At 37.1% G+C, this 15,301-nt stretch overlaps 1 protein-coding gene across 1 annotated transcript; it reads right to left on the reverse strand.

Moving 5' to 3' along the window:
* Nucleotides 1-2,982: 2,982 nt before the first annotated feature.
* LOC143852741 (kinesin-like protein KIN-14F) lies at nucleotides 2,983-15,301 on the reverse strand. Its single transcript, XM_077362317.1, has 19 exons — nucleotides 14,688-15,301; nucleotides 13,740-13,906; nucleotides 13,504-13,647; nucleotides 12,816-13,076; nucleotides 12,660-12,731; nucleotides 12,497-12,565; nucleotides 12,006-12,107; nucleotides 11,682-11,813; nucleotides 11,510-11,591; nucleotides 11,320-11,415; nucleotides 11,046-11,225; nucleotides 10,836-10,942; nucleotides 10,451-10,631; nucleotides 10,191-10,350; nucleotides 9,832-10,085; nucleotides 9,505-9,668; nucleotides 9,186-9,383; nucleotides 4,225-4,727; nucleotides 2,983-3,356 (listed from the first exon to the last, which is right to left on the reverse strand). The coding sequence occupies exons 1-19, from the start codon at nucleotides 14,803-14,805 to the stop codon at nucleotides 3,212-3,214; spliced, it is 3,135 nt and encodes a 1,044-aa protein (XP_077218432.1). The 5' UTR covers nucleotides 14,806-15,301; the 3' UTR covers nucleotides 2,983-3,211.

The following is a 15,301-nucleotide window of genomic DNA, read 5'->3' on the forward strand; positions in this document are numbered from 1 at the left end:
ACTAGAAGGAGCTGTCCCAAGTAAAAGAAATTTAGATTTAAGACACTCTTTGTTTAATTAATGATACCTCACTATCTGCAGTAGGTTTTTTCAATTAGCTTTTAAGGCTATTGCAACTTTCAATTCGCCTAAAGCGATGAAAAATCAATAAAAAAGTAATAAATAAAGTAAGTAGTGTCATTATCAAATAATGGAAGTGGGTATGCGTTTCCTCCAGAGGGAAATGCCTCTCACCCCAACAGCTATTTACGATAATATATTCACCCGCTTTTCTTCCCCGGGACATCCCCTTGCGGTCTAAAAAGAGTAGTCATAAATGAAGTAGAGGGGGTGGGCCAGGGAAGACAAGGGGGTTGAATTTATCACCTCCCTTTAGAAAATACATCGGCAATCAAATGTACGAGTGGGGCCACCTGTTAGATGATCTAAACCCATCATATGTGGATTTGGCCATGACGTGAGAGTGTGAATTTAATTGATTTTAACCATTTAATTAATATCAGTTTTAAGGGTGTCAATGGACCCCAGACAGTCTGATTGATCTAATGGATCAGATTAAGGGACAAAATTTGGAACACAACAATTGGATCCATATCCTAAGGTCTGAAATTATTTCGGATCAGGTCCCAGACATAGCCACAAAATCCAATAGAGCATCATTAAATCAAAATGAAGGGCGCGAATGCAACATTTTATTTCGGGAAAAATAAAGACACACCCCCTCAACTTTCTAACATTTTCAATGATAACCCTGACTTTTTAAAGTCATCAACGACAAGCCCTGACTTTTCACAGTCCATGAAGTAGACCCGATGACTTTTTACCCTGACAATTTCTTCGTTGTCATCCACCCCGTCATGTAACAAGCATTATTGAAAACTATGGAGGTGTCGTTGATGACTTCGAAAAGTTAGGGTTATTGTTGAAATGGGAGTGATATATCCGCGCCTTTTGATTACTTGGGACACCCAGCAGCAGTGTACTTGGCAATCAACCCCATTGAACTCTTCTGACGTGAAGTACATCATCCCCCTCTGTAGTCATTGTTAAACTGCTGCTGGGTGCCGCTGGTAATCAAAAGGGGCAGATATATCACTTCTCTTGTTGAAAATGTTATAAAGTTGAGGGGTTGTAAGTGTATTTTTCCCTTTTATTTTCTCACTATTGTTTCTTGGACAATTTGTATGGCTGTGGCTAACTTTTTTTTCTTCCCTCACCTAACCCGAAGCCCTAATTGTGTACAGACCTATGATTTGAAATAGATTGTGACTAAGACAGAAAGTAGGCTCCAAAAAAAAACAATATGGAACGATCCATACGACTAAAATAAGCTTTTTGGTCAATGTAGGACTAAAAACCATGACTAAAAGTCACCTGAAATAATGTTCAGTTTTGAAAAATTAAAATTTGATTTGAAAAAAGTATAGGACCTCTCATGGTTCCATACGGCTGCTTGATAAGCCGTATGGTTCCATAATATGTAGTACTGTGTTAGGATCCTAAGTGGGGCCCCTCATAGGTATGGACTAGGTGGAACCCAGCCGGACATGAGACGGGTTTAAAGGGCCTAGCCTACCATAGGCCATTCAGTGTTAAGCTAGGCACTTTAAACCTGTCCCATTACCCATGCCTAGTTAGGCCCGACTCAGGATGGTACCATTCTACCACACTTCCGCATCTATTAACATACTATGGGGCTATTTGGATGCGTCGATTTTAGAATCCAGGTTTTAATTTGAAAGGTGTGTAAAAGAGGGGCAAAAACGAGAGACGTCCTTCTCTTCTCTGCAATCTTGGATTTTGATTAAGAAATCCAGGTTTTAGAAATCTCTCCTCCATCCTGAGATTTAAACCTGAAAACATGTCAATCTCCTACTCTATTGCTCAACGGAAAGAAGGGCGAGAAATCAGAAAACGAATGGTCTCCTTCTCTCTTCTTCCATCCAGAATTTTGAGAAAATCCAATATTCTAAAATCCGTGTATCCAAACGGCCCCTATATTTTAGTTACTATTCCACCGCACTTCCTTCCCTAGGACTGATGGAAAATCTACATCTTTTATAATCGTGTTGATGGAGGACAGGATCATCCAAGCAAGGTGATCCAACGTCTGGATCAATGCTAACAATCAATTCTTGGGTCCCACACAGGGATATGTCTATGCAATCAAGGCTGTTGATCTTGTAGAATTTCATGACAAACGCAAGTGATCTAGCTACCATGCCAGATCGCATGGGCTAACAATCCAACGGTCTGAATGCGGCCTTTCAGATCAAGGACCTAGGATCACCCACTCAACTTATTCTCAACGGAATTTTTCTGAACATTTGGCCGTCAGTTGGACGGATCTAATCCAATCATCACCTGAGGGTCCAACAAGGTGGCCCTTAGGAAAGTGCTTAACAACCAGTCTTCTTATCATTTTTCTCTCTTTTCTATTTAACTCTTAGAAGCTGTTACAAACCTACAAATCTACAATTCCCTGAAAGCCATCAACGGTCAACAAAGCAAGGGAGTGCTGATATCATATTTCATGCTAGTTTGCATGTTTTTCCAAAAGTTAAAAAGGGAAGATTTATTAGTTTTTAGGCCATGCTCTGCAACCATGAATTTTTGTTTCCATGGAATATTAGCATACCAAGTGTTGAGATGGGGGTAGGGAGAGTGGGAGAGGGAGAGACTTCAGAGGGCGTAAGTGAGGACATGATGCGAAGCGGCTGAAAAATAAGGAAAAATTAAAACTCTATTCTGGACAGAGTATTTCTTTTCCCTGTTTTTCAGCTGCTTCTCACCCTCTCTTCCCTCCTCATGCCCTTTCAATTCTCTCCCTCTCCCTCTCCCTCTCCCACCACTCGATAAACCAATATTCTATGGAAAAAATTTCCATGGCTGCTCCAAACATGGCTTTAAAGGACCATGTTTTAGAGCTGCTTAAAAGGAGTTACCTTGTGCTGTATATATGAACCCACAAGTGAAACTTATTCACATTCCCATTGTATAAGCCGAAAACACACACTTTTTTTTTTTAATCTTTTTTCTCACATTTTCCTTTCTTTTTTTACAACAGGAAGGACCCACAAAGAAACAAAGAATGACCAAATGAATCTGGACACTAGTCAAAAAATCGAAACCAAACACACCTAATCAACACATAAAAATATGACCAACTCAATTATTGCCATGGTGAAAAAACTGCACACTAGCTTCACTCTTACTTGCCACTGCCACTTTTCCCAGTGGATGGAAACCGTTTTCCGTCGCTGGAAACCAGCTGCCGACTGTTCCGGTTTGAAGGCAGGCCACCCCCATTGGAAGGTTTCCGGGAGAGTAATGTGCTGTGTGCTTGGCCTGGAGTCCTAAGGACAGAAAAAAATATATAAGGGAAAATTAGCAAACTGTCTAAATCAATAAAGGCTACTTGATAAAGAAAAAATAAAGTTCCAAATCAGATAGTAAACAAGGGAAAATTAGTTGGAGATGTTAAATTTCAGTGCAAAACCAGAACAAGGTGATACTGAGATCTTGGATCAGTGCCAATGGATAAATGCGGGTCGGAATCAGATTGAGCTTTTGCTAAGTTCAACCCAAACCAGAATTTCGATTTCAAGGCAAAACCACAACCCAAATTCAAAAAATCAACCTGAGTTGCAATGTACGCTACAAGACTACTGAAAATACTTTCACCATCGTTCTTTTGAAATAATTGAGAAATGCAGAGTAGTGACATGAAATAGTTGGAGCTGTTAAATTTCTGTGCAAAACCAGAGCAAGGTGATACCGAGATTTTGGATCAGTGCCAATGGATAAATGTGGGTCGGGGTCAGATTGAGCTTTTTCTAAGAAATGAATTGAGTTCACACCGAACCAGAATTTCGATTTCAAGGCAAAACCTCAACACAAATTCAAAAAATCATCCCGAGTTGGAATGTACATTACAAGACTGAAAATACTTTCACCATCGTTCTTTTGAAATAATGCAGAATAGTGACATGAAAATGGTTGGGGAACTTCTCTAAAATCAAGGTTAGCAGGAATTTTTTTTTCTCTCGTCCATGGCAAGTTTCACAAAATGTAGGTTAGGGAACATGAAACTGTGGGAATTTACAACTGTTTAGTAGTTTGAAATATTTTTCAATTTGGGAAACAAATCATTTTCAGATGCAAAAGCTCATCATGTTCCTCGAGCGGTCTAATCATCAGGTAAGATTTTATAGTAAAAATTACCTTGGATCGGGGCTCTTAGCCAGCTTTGGCTGAGGCTTCTTCATCCTTGATCCACCCCCACTAGCTGCACTGGTAATTTTGGGAAGATTGAACTGCCAAAGCACATCTGCTTCAGAAGAATCACTAGTGGCCATCTCAAGCTCATCTGAGTCATCGGTCGTGGCCATCTCATATTCACTTCTCTCTTTTCTGCTAGCCAAGTTTCTATTATACTGTTGATCTGAGTACATTCTCATATCGGGAATATAACTCTGGTAAAAGAACTCGGGCAAAGGAGAATTGTTTGCTTCCCAACATCTTAATGGGTCAGTCCCAGTTTGGCCTTCTAGCTTGTTCACCATGACCTTATCAACCCAATCTCCGGAGGCTGTTTCTTTATCATCTGCCTTCTGGGAATCTATTCTGGGACTGTTGTCGGGCCAGGGAGGTGAGTTGGTAGCCGTTAACAGCTCTTGGAGATCGAAGCTTCGCCCCTTTGGTCTCAATGAGGATAAGCTCCGAACCTGTAAACACCAGAAAATTGAACAAGATGATTAACTCCTTAGTAGCATTAGATCAAGAAATATAAGTTTTAAAAACTTTCATAGTAAATTTTAATACGGGCAGAGTTGTCTACGAATATATAGTTGTGGGTAAAGAATACATGAATTCCAACTCAAGCATATAAATATGCACACCATCCATGAAAAGCGCAGTGTTTTTCTATATACGTAGGGATTTATAGAGATTCACACCATCTTCATTTAGAGATTCACTATTCCACTATTCCATGTGGATTTATACGTCTATTCGACAATGCAGAAGTGCATCTACCGGTAACCACATACATAGAATACAGGTTATGGTAAACGAAATGTAAGAAAACCATGTTGGTTTTAGAATGCTGTGGAAGTGTTTCTGTTTGTCACACTCAATGGATCTAAACCAGTTGGAGCTGCAAAATATGGCCACACTAAGTATGAAGAATCAATCACATATAAGAACAAGGGTGAACCAGTTGGAGCTGCAAAATATGGCCACACTAAGTATGAAGAATCAATCACATATAAGAACAAGGGTGTTTTCTCACCAGCTGGCACAAATCAATTCTAATTCGAAGAGTGATCAACACAGCTAGATCTCTTTAAACCCACTGGTACCTTACACTGTCTGTTTCTTGGGATAAGTTCCCAAGCTCCAGTGTCAAATGCAGCGGATCTCTTCTTGAAATAATGCTTCCAATTTGGATAGCCCAACCCTCAATGAGTAGGTTGGAGGGAATAGATGAAATGAAGGCACGGCGGTGTTTTGTTTAGCTTCACCATGGTTGCATTTCAGCTTTTCGAACTCCACTGATAGTAATGGATACCCGCACCAAGGAAGGAAGAATCAATCATGAATAACAGCACGATTGGTTCCTTGCAATAAGCTATGAGTCAATTCCAATTCAATAAGTGATCAATATAACTGGAACACTTTTAGACCCAATTGTATCGCTATTATGCTTGCTTCAGTCTAGGAAGAGGGACAAGTTCCTGGGTTAGATATTTTTTAAAGTGTGGTGATCTTTTCTTTAATAGCATGCTTCCAGTGAGGATTAGACAAGCTTCGGAGAGAGTTAGGTTCAAGGCTGAAGGGAATTAAATGACATACAGCCACGGTTTGTTTAGGAGAGACACTTAGATACCCTTTGGAGGACTGAGTGACAAGGACCAGGTGGCGCACACTTCAGAACCTAAATCAGCAGGAATAAGGGAATCATTAAGAATGGTCCAAAGCCTGAAATTCAAAGGTTTTCTGAGCTCCAGCTATTGTTATGGTCACAAATGGAGCACAGAGGAAAAGGCAATGTTGAGCCTTATGATAGCATTGCCACAAAAGGTATGAATATTGGAATCTCCCCGATTTGGTTAGCTACTTGTAACTCAAGAAAATGAAAGGACATCAAGAGGCAGGCTCACATCCTCTAACTTTGAGGTTTAATGAAAGCCATTTTTGGTAGCTAGTGTGCAGTTAACCAATATTCCCGCTTTAAGTAGAGCTCGAACCATGGTCATTGGAAACCATTTCTCCCTAGATACATAACAAAATACTTGTAACTCAAAGGGTATGAATATTGGAATCCCCCCGAATTGGTTAGCTACTTGTAACTCAAGAAAATGAAAGGACATCAAGAGGCAGGCTCACATTCTCAAACTTTGAGGTTTAATGAAAACCATTTTTGGTAGCTAGTGTGCAGTTAACCAATATTCCCCTCTAAGTAGAACTGGAACCAATGTCATTGGAAACCATTTCTCCCTAGATACATAACAAAATACTCCTGGTGCCAATGATCAATTTAACAATTTTTAAATCGATTTTTTTCTGAGGAAAAGCAACTGATTTGAAGGATAATTCTCGAACAAGAAAATTAAGGATAGGACCAGCTTGACTGGAACTGAAAACCATTTCTCCCTCCTAGATACACAACAAAGAACAAACTAATGATGCCAATGAGCAGAATAAGGAAATCTTAAATCAAATTTTTCTGACGAAAAGGAACCGTTTGGAAGGATTACTAGCGAACAAGAAAATGATCTATAGAAAATAATTTTCATTAATAGAGAGGAAACACACAGAGCTATTTTTGGTTACAGATCTGAACACCATCCGGACTACACCAATGGCTGATCCACCTGTGAAAAAAATAACATTTGAAGTACCTATGTGCGCTCCAACATAACACAAATAATATAGCTGACATAGGTGGATTGAATTTTTATCCCTGCAATATCATAAACTGTATAATTAAACACATCAAGTCCTCGAAACACCTAAAAGTTGTTTTTATTCAGGGATCTGTATTCAATGAGATCTTGCACACAATATCATGTGTGTATACACAAAGGGAAGACACAACAAGATGGTGGAAACTCATCTAACTCCATTCATAACGGAAAGAAAATACTCTTAAAAGAATGCAAGGAAGTCAGAAGATTACAAGCCAATTACAAGAGACTGATTAGTTATGTAACCGTAACTCTGGTTGGAATGTTTAACACTATTTTTGGCATAAACTGAGTCATACATAATAGAAGGATAATAGGTACCATGGGTTGGTTGAGCATTCCCATTTTTCAAGAACTTTGCACCTGATAATACAAAAAGTAGGTCACACCTTCGAAGGAGAGCGAAGTACTGACTGAACATTACCAAATCCCTAAATCCTCTGCAGCTTTTTGCTTCACCATGATCTATATGAAGCACACTTTTATATCTATATTATAATTCACCTCATGTTCAACATTTTGAATTTCTTAAGAAATTAAATAACATGACTTTGCCCAATATAGGTTTAGAAATATTTTAGTTTAAAAAGAAAGCACAATCAAGTTTCCTACGCAAGTATAAATGACCTTGCCCAATATCACTTTGACATCCTCATAACACCTAATAATTCATTTTATCTGTAGAGATCTATAAGCTCGCACCAAACCTCATGACTGCAAAATGCAAACACAAAGAGGGGGGAGGCGCAGATATAGTGGACACTAAACTTATTGCATTAATAATGAATAGTTAATATTTTTCTAAAGAATGCATGGAATTCAGAAGATTATAATTTATAAGCCAATTATACAATAATCAAATATATATAACTGTATCACTGATCTAATTATTAAATGGTTAAGACATTGCTGGATGAACCAAGTCAGAGGTAATAAATGATGATAGTACCATTGGGTTGGTCTAACATTGCCATTTTTCAAGAACTTAGCACCTGATAATCTATAAAAATAGGCCACACTTTCCAAGGAGATTCAAGCACTGGACCATTCAAAAAAAAAGGAGATTCAAGCACTGGAATACAATTTTACAATGAGTTCTTTTAATTGTTCCAAAATCCATTTCGTAATTTCGCATGAACATGCTCCACATCTTTATAAAAGGACACTTGGGTCTTTGTGCACATTGCGACACATCTATATAAAGGGCATGAGTCTTTATGCACATTGTGACACATTGTGACATAAATGTATGGCATTCACGCAGGTCAGCATAAATCCATAATTAATCTCATTTTCAACATTCAAATTTCATCTGTCACAAAATTTAGCAACATGAATGCACGGTCAGAACTTGGGAGCTTGAAATTGAAGACGTTCATAGACACTCATTCTAAAAATATTACATGTATCTCAAAAGATATCTGTTCCATTACACTTATTATTGTCCCTCTCAAAATAAAAATTTTGCACTTCGGGAGTAGATAAAAATTTTATCAACTCCCGAAGTGCATAATTTTTGTTTTGAGAGGGACAATAATAAGTGTATTTTAGTGTTTTGAAGAAAGTAAAAAAATATATATATTATGTCATGTCAATTCCCAAACTGTGTATCAATTTTTTGATTTTATATCAAAATGAATTTATTTAGATATCATTTTCCCTTTATTTATCTGCAGTAGTAGGCAATCTTATCCCATAATATAACAAAGGAAAATGATATGGAGACCTAGAGTACCACCTAAAACGGGACCTGCAATGAGAATATGACACGTGTTAAAGAAAAATTTACTTTTTGGTGATTTCCCTAAACTTAAGGAATTGCTCACGTCACTAGTGATGTTGTGGCGTGAAACAATTTGTTTGTTCCCCTTTTAGGTCCTACTCTCACTTTCCCTAGCATTACTCTATAACAAATCATTTTAATATGTTTTTTTCAAGTGTTGATACATATTAATAAACATTCTTTCTCAAGGTACAATGAGCTTTTTGAGTGAAGCATGATTTGATCTGAATCACATACAGATTTGCACTTGAATATATTGCCGTTTAGAGTGCATGTAGGCACCATCCCTATTGCAATTTCACTTGGATATATGTAACTAACAGGAAATTAAAATCCAACACATCGTCCAATATAATTATAATCTAACAACTATTAGAATATTAATTTTCATATATGTTTTGCATTTGTGTCCATTATTTAGTTATGGTTACCTCTATATTTCCTACATCTTCCATTGGCTGCCTCTGGTTACTTTGACCACCTGAAAGATCTCCGCCACCATGTTGGTTTGACAGTACAGGTGACGGTCCACGAGCCTTCATCCTGTGTACCTCAGGAGTCAACATCATACCCTGAAGGTGCTCTGGTTCTCCCTCTTTCCTTGCTAATGCTGCCTTAAGATTAGCTATCTGAAATTGGGAATGAAATTTAGGACAAACTAAAATTTAGAAGAAGCATGAAAAGATCAAAGCTCAAACAAAAAGTCATCAGGAAATGATATGGGCTTAAATAAAAGATCAAAGCTCAAACCTGTTCCTTGAGCTCTCTCACATCACCACTTTCTTTGTTTAGTCGGGCACTACCAAGCTCAACAGTGGCAACCCGCTCAGCAAATTTGAGTGTACTGATCGTTTCTCCAACAGCATCCATTTCAGGACTTACATGAACAAACATTAGAGTCTTTGCCTGCCCTCCTAAATAAGACCAAAAGACAAATTACAAAGAGAAAAGAAAAACATAAAGGTTCTCACTTTGCCTGCCCTCCTCCTAAATAAGACCAAAAGGCAAAGTAAAAATAGACAAAAAAAATAGAAACGTTCTCTCATGATCCATAAAACACATATATGACAATTTTACCAAGCGAGTCTTGAAGCAACTGTGTGAGCTTGCTGTTCCTGTAAGGGACGTGCGCACTCTTTTGAGCAAGGGCAGAGATTACATCGCCTAGAGCTGAAAGTGACTTGTTTATATGCTGTGCCTCCTTCAGTCTTTCTCCAGTTACCTCAGATTTGTCAACTCTTTCACTTCCTGCCAGGTCAACCAGATGCATACATCCATGAAGAGTAACTCCAGATGTCGTGTCTCTTCCCTGTACATGAACTGTAAGACAACTGCAAATAATTTCCATCAGTATTTCAATATTTGTTTTAATTAGCAATTAACATTGTCCAAAGAAAATGACCCAAAGTAGCGGAGTAGGAGATTTATAATCAGACCTATGGGAGCGACTACTACGATCATTCAAGGCGGTTGCACCCACTGCACGATTTCTCTGTCCAATGTTCATTACTTCAATAACATCAGATGTTGATGCAACATTTACCAGGCTCGCATCTGGTACATTGAGTCCCTTCTGAGAATTGTTCCGAATTTCTAATGTGCTTAATAGTAAAGGGAAATCCGTGCATAAATGTTGCATGGAGCAAAATGTAAGAAATTAAAAATAAAAATAAAAAATTAATATGTCGAAAAGGATATCTTCTGTTAAGGCCATCACTAACAAGTAGATCCCTAACTTGCTCATTGTAAATCTCAATCATCTGAACAGAAACATCATAATGAAAAGTGTCCCTCCTTTGTTGCACAAGATGAAATAAGTCACTCAGCGCCCTATAATTTACGCCTTGGCTTTGCTCTGTAAGGTCTCTTGGCCCAGTCTGAGAGGAAGTAAACCAAATCAAATAACAAAGTTCATTATGCCTTCTCAAATGGCCATTCATTAATGAAAATTTTTACTGAGTGACATTGTTAATGACCCCAGGACGAGGAACTATATAAATACAAGAGAAAAATCGGTCCATTGAATAATATACAGAACTAACTTCATCACATTCCAGGTGTATCTTTGGTGTATGTCTTACCATTGTGAAAGTTTTCCCAGATCCTGTTTGACCATATGCAAATATACAAACATTGTAACCATCAAGAACAGACCTAATCAGAGGCCGAGTATCTGAAAAGACCTCATCTGCAATGCAAAAAAAAGGGAGAGAGAGAGAGAGTATGGTCGTTAGAAGAAACAGTAATAAGAAAGATAAATAACACAGAAGCTAAGTCAGGTACTCTGTAACCTTGGGTCGCAGATGGGCCAAACACTTTGTTGAAGCTGAATGATCTGCGTCCTTCTTTTCCATATTTTAAAGGGGTGACAATCGTAATATTTCCATCATCCATATTATTACCCACGGTGCTCATACGGTTTGGTTGCCCTGGCAAGAAGGGTCTCACTCTGCAATACACCCTGATACTTCCTATTCCAATAGAAAAACCCCAAATAATCCCTTATCAGAAAGTTTGTTAGATTTTAAGACAAAGATCATTGTGTTAAATAAGGAGAAAAGTTACCTTTGAGATCTTGCACATGATTGTATAACTTTCGGTTCTCTTCAAGAACTCTATGGTATCCAGATGCAGCGTTAGTTAGGCCATGCAAATGCCTTCCTGTAAACAAAAAAAGATAATCTCAAGAGGTCAAACAAATGCATTGTATGATATGTAAATCACAAGACTCTAAATTCTCTTAAAAGGCTCTTACCAAGATTGAAGAACTCCTCAGAGTACTTCATTTGCATAACCTGCATACCCGCTCTAGTAGTATGAAGAGTTTGTCTCAATTCCTGTAACAATTTTGAGTTAAACAACATAAATTAAATTCTCTAGCAAGTCCAAATTTTTATAAGTAAACAACAACACAGCTAAGTTAATACTTGAATATCTCGCTGTTGTTGGTCAAAGATCAACCGTTGTTTCAGAAGCCGACGTTTTGATTCTTCATCATTAACTGAGTTCACATGAAAGCATTTATCTTTCATTGCATGTGCGACAGTTCCATCTTCCACCTCCAGTTTTATACCAAAAAACAAAACATTAGAGTTAGATACTTTGTGATATATATGGCACATAATTCCTACCACAAAATTCTCATGGTAAAGATAAAATTAAATGGTTTATGGTGAAAATTATTCTCAAAGTAAGGATATAAAGTTCAATCATCAATGACACAAGTCCATAAGCAAAGATCTCTAACATACCTTAATTTCGCCTGATGCAGCTGCAAGTGTCGACTCAACCTTAGCTTTAGTTAGGAATTTGTTGCCATCAGATGTAGCTAGATCCTTCAGAGCAGTTTTCACCTGCTTGGAATATAAAACAAAGAATTTAGTAGAGAAAACATATGGAACTGAGGCCCATCAACAACAATCCAATGTTCCATCAAAATTATTTTTTGAGTTGGATCACAAGGAGAAAAATATCATCATGTGGGGTCAGACGATCCTATATAAAAGAGAGAAAAATCAGGGTATACGAATGACTTCCAAGCATGAGATACCGAAAACCATCCTCAAAGGGATTAGCATATGAACAAGAGAAGAATATCATTATAAGGTGAATGAACATGAAACATTGAGTTTTTAATCTCTACCATTATTATTTTCAAGAAGTATAAAGGGAGCTTCATAAGAATAATCTCTGTAACAAAAAAGAAGGCAACGACATGGTAAATAGCAGAACAAAAGCCCACCAGCTCATTCTGGCTTGCAATCCGACGCTCAAACTCCTCCATAACTTTACTTAGCATGGATTCCACCAACTGTAACAGGCAGAATATAATCCCTTTCTCATCAGAACCGATCACAATAAATAAAAAAATATTAATATAACATCCACAAATGCAGGAAACTTACTGTTGGAACTTCTTCGGGCTTCTTGTCCGATAGAACAGCACGAACAAGCATATTCAGAGAATGAGGAGTAGTCTGCAGATCATAATTTGCTGAATTTATTATCTACTCAATCAAATAAAATATGAAATACTGTGTAAAATAGTTCAGCTTACCAACCATTTCATAAGATTCTTGGGGAAATTCCCCATTTAAATTTTGTTCAACTGACAAACCATCTAAAAGTTTCTCATTCATTGATTGGGTCCTCGATAAGGAACCCATGAAAGGTTCTGAATTTTTCCGCATGTAGGATTTTCCTAACATGGGTGGCTTCGAATTCCCACCATATTTCCATGAACCATGTCGACCTGCCTGTTTCCACTCACTATAGGATTTAAGTGCAAGAGCACAGTTCACCACCTTTGCACACTTTCCTCCCTAAAAATTCAAAAATAACAACAATAGAGGTTAAAGAAAATGAACAAAAGAAGTAAAAGAAAACAAGTTAAACGTAAAATGTGAGAAAACAGTGAAATTTCAAGAAAATGTGATTTCTGCACTTCTGTATACATTTATCAAGAGCAAAATGATTAGCAATGTTGCAGTTCCAATCACTTCAAAATCGCGTTAACAATTTAATGAAATTCTTGAACATAATTACAAATTAAAATAAAATAATTAGTCCCTAAGAAAAATAACATCAGTGTTTTTGAAATTTTCAGAGCGATGTTGAAATCGTTACACTTTCTAGAACATAACTAGAATGCCTAAACTTTTACATATAAATAAAAATTAATATTTTTAGCAAAAAATAAAAAGAAATTATTTAAAATTTTATTTCTTTTTTCTAAAAATTACAACCCACCTGTTGTAGATCAGATGCCTCAAACGTGGGAAGCCCCATCTCCTGCACAGCGACCAGGAAGTTTCTTACATTCTCAAAGTACTGATATGCGGATAAAGCCGCTCCATCAGGGAGAACCACTGAATCAACTGGAGCTTCCACGACCTGAAAACCATTAGGAAGAACATACAAATAATAATTAAAGAATCAAATAAAATAGGAAATCCATATGTATCACAGTGTCTATGCATACATACCTTTGGCACTGCCCCAGGCTGAACCTTGTTGAGAGCATTGCAAAGGATTATTCCATTTCTTAGTCCAAGCCTAAATTCCTCCTCTGAAGGCTCAGCCGGTAAGTCCTTAGCTCCAACAACACCAATCATCTTTCTCAACCAACTCGCAACCTCATACCTTCTTGACGCTGCAAACAACACATAATTTTGTTCCTTTTAGACTCAAACTGTAATTAAGAAAAAAGTGTAAAGCTTATTCCATCTTTTCCCACCACATAAAGAAAATTCTCCAGGAATATTTTGCTCTTAATTAGACAAATTAAGATAAATTCATTTGAAACCATTCTAAAGATAAATTGAGGCCATTAATGTCTGTAAAAATCAGGCCCCGAAGTGAAAGGATAGTATAGAACATAGGTTCTGCAAATAAAATCGTGTGGAACAAAGCAAATAGCCAAATGCACACTTATTTGCTCTGTTTTCCTAAAACCAGCTTCATAAAATTCAAACATTCTAAACTGACAATTATCATCAAAAATAAAAAGAAAGCGATCTAGCATGATATAGCATGATATAGAACAGAACTATAAAGATAAATATTTCTCAAATATCATAGAGAATAAAACAGAAACTAATTAGAGAAATACCAGAAACAACAAACCAAAATTTTTTCCCTCTTTCCGCAAGATAAAACTCATCCCTTGTGTAATCATTGTGCATAAATATAAAAGATAAAAAGAATTACAAAATCCATGAGAGAAATTCCATAAAAACTAATAAACCAAAAAATTCTCAATATGCCTCAAAACAGATCAGGAAAACAACAGCTTCTAAAAAAATATAATAATTTCTCAAATATGCCTCAAAACAGAGAACAATAAAAACCTGAAATTCCTCATCCAATTACCAGAAACAACATATTTAATCCAAAAAAGAATATAAATTCATGTAAAAATAATCCTCAAAAACCTGCTTCCTCAGCCTTCCTTGACGCTAAATCAATGTCACTCAAACGAGTTCCGTGCTGCTGAAGAACATCCTCCACCACAGACGCCATAGAGATAGATAAAAAACCTTCTGGCGCCATGATTTCCACAATTAACAACCTAAATCCACCTTCCACAACCAAATCAAACTTGAATTTCCGCCATTAACGATCCAAACACAAAATCCACAAAAAAAAAAAACCTAAATTTCAAGGTTCCAAAGCCTCAAATCGGAGAAAAAAAAATAATTCTCTGGATCTACAAAAGCTTCCTAAACCAAATCAAACCAGAATTTCCACCATTAACGATTCAAACACAGAATCCACAAAACAGAGGAAACGGAGAAAAAGAAAATATCTGAATCTGCTAAGTAATAACCTAAATTTGAAGCTCTGTTAAAAAAAAAAGTAGAGGAGAAGAAAGCCAGAAAGAGAGAGATTAGGGTTTGAAAACGAGATAGAGAAAGTTAGAAAGGAAAAGCAAAAGAGGGATTTAGGTTTTTGGGAAAGTGAGAGAGGAGGAGTGAAGTTGTTGTGTTTATGTAGAGTTTGATTTTTATTTTATTTTCTCTCTCTCTCTCACACCTCTTCCTCCATA

Source organism: Tasmannia lanceolata, unplaced genomic scaffold (assembly GCF_043159265.1).
Source record: "Tasmannia lanceolata isolate RefF3 unplaced genomic scaffold, GAP_Taslan_0.1 ptg000019l, whole genome shotgun sequence".
Classification (NCBI taxonomy): Eukaryota; Viridiplantae; Streptophyta; class Magnoliopsida; order Canellales; family Winteraceae; genus Tasmannia; species Tasmannia lanceolata.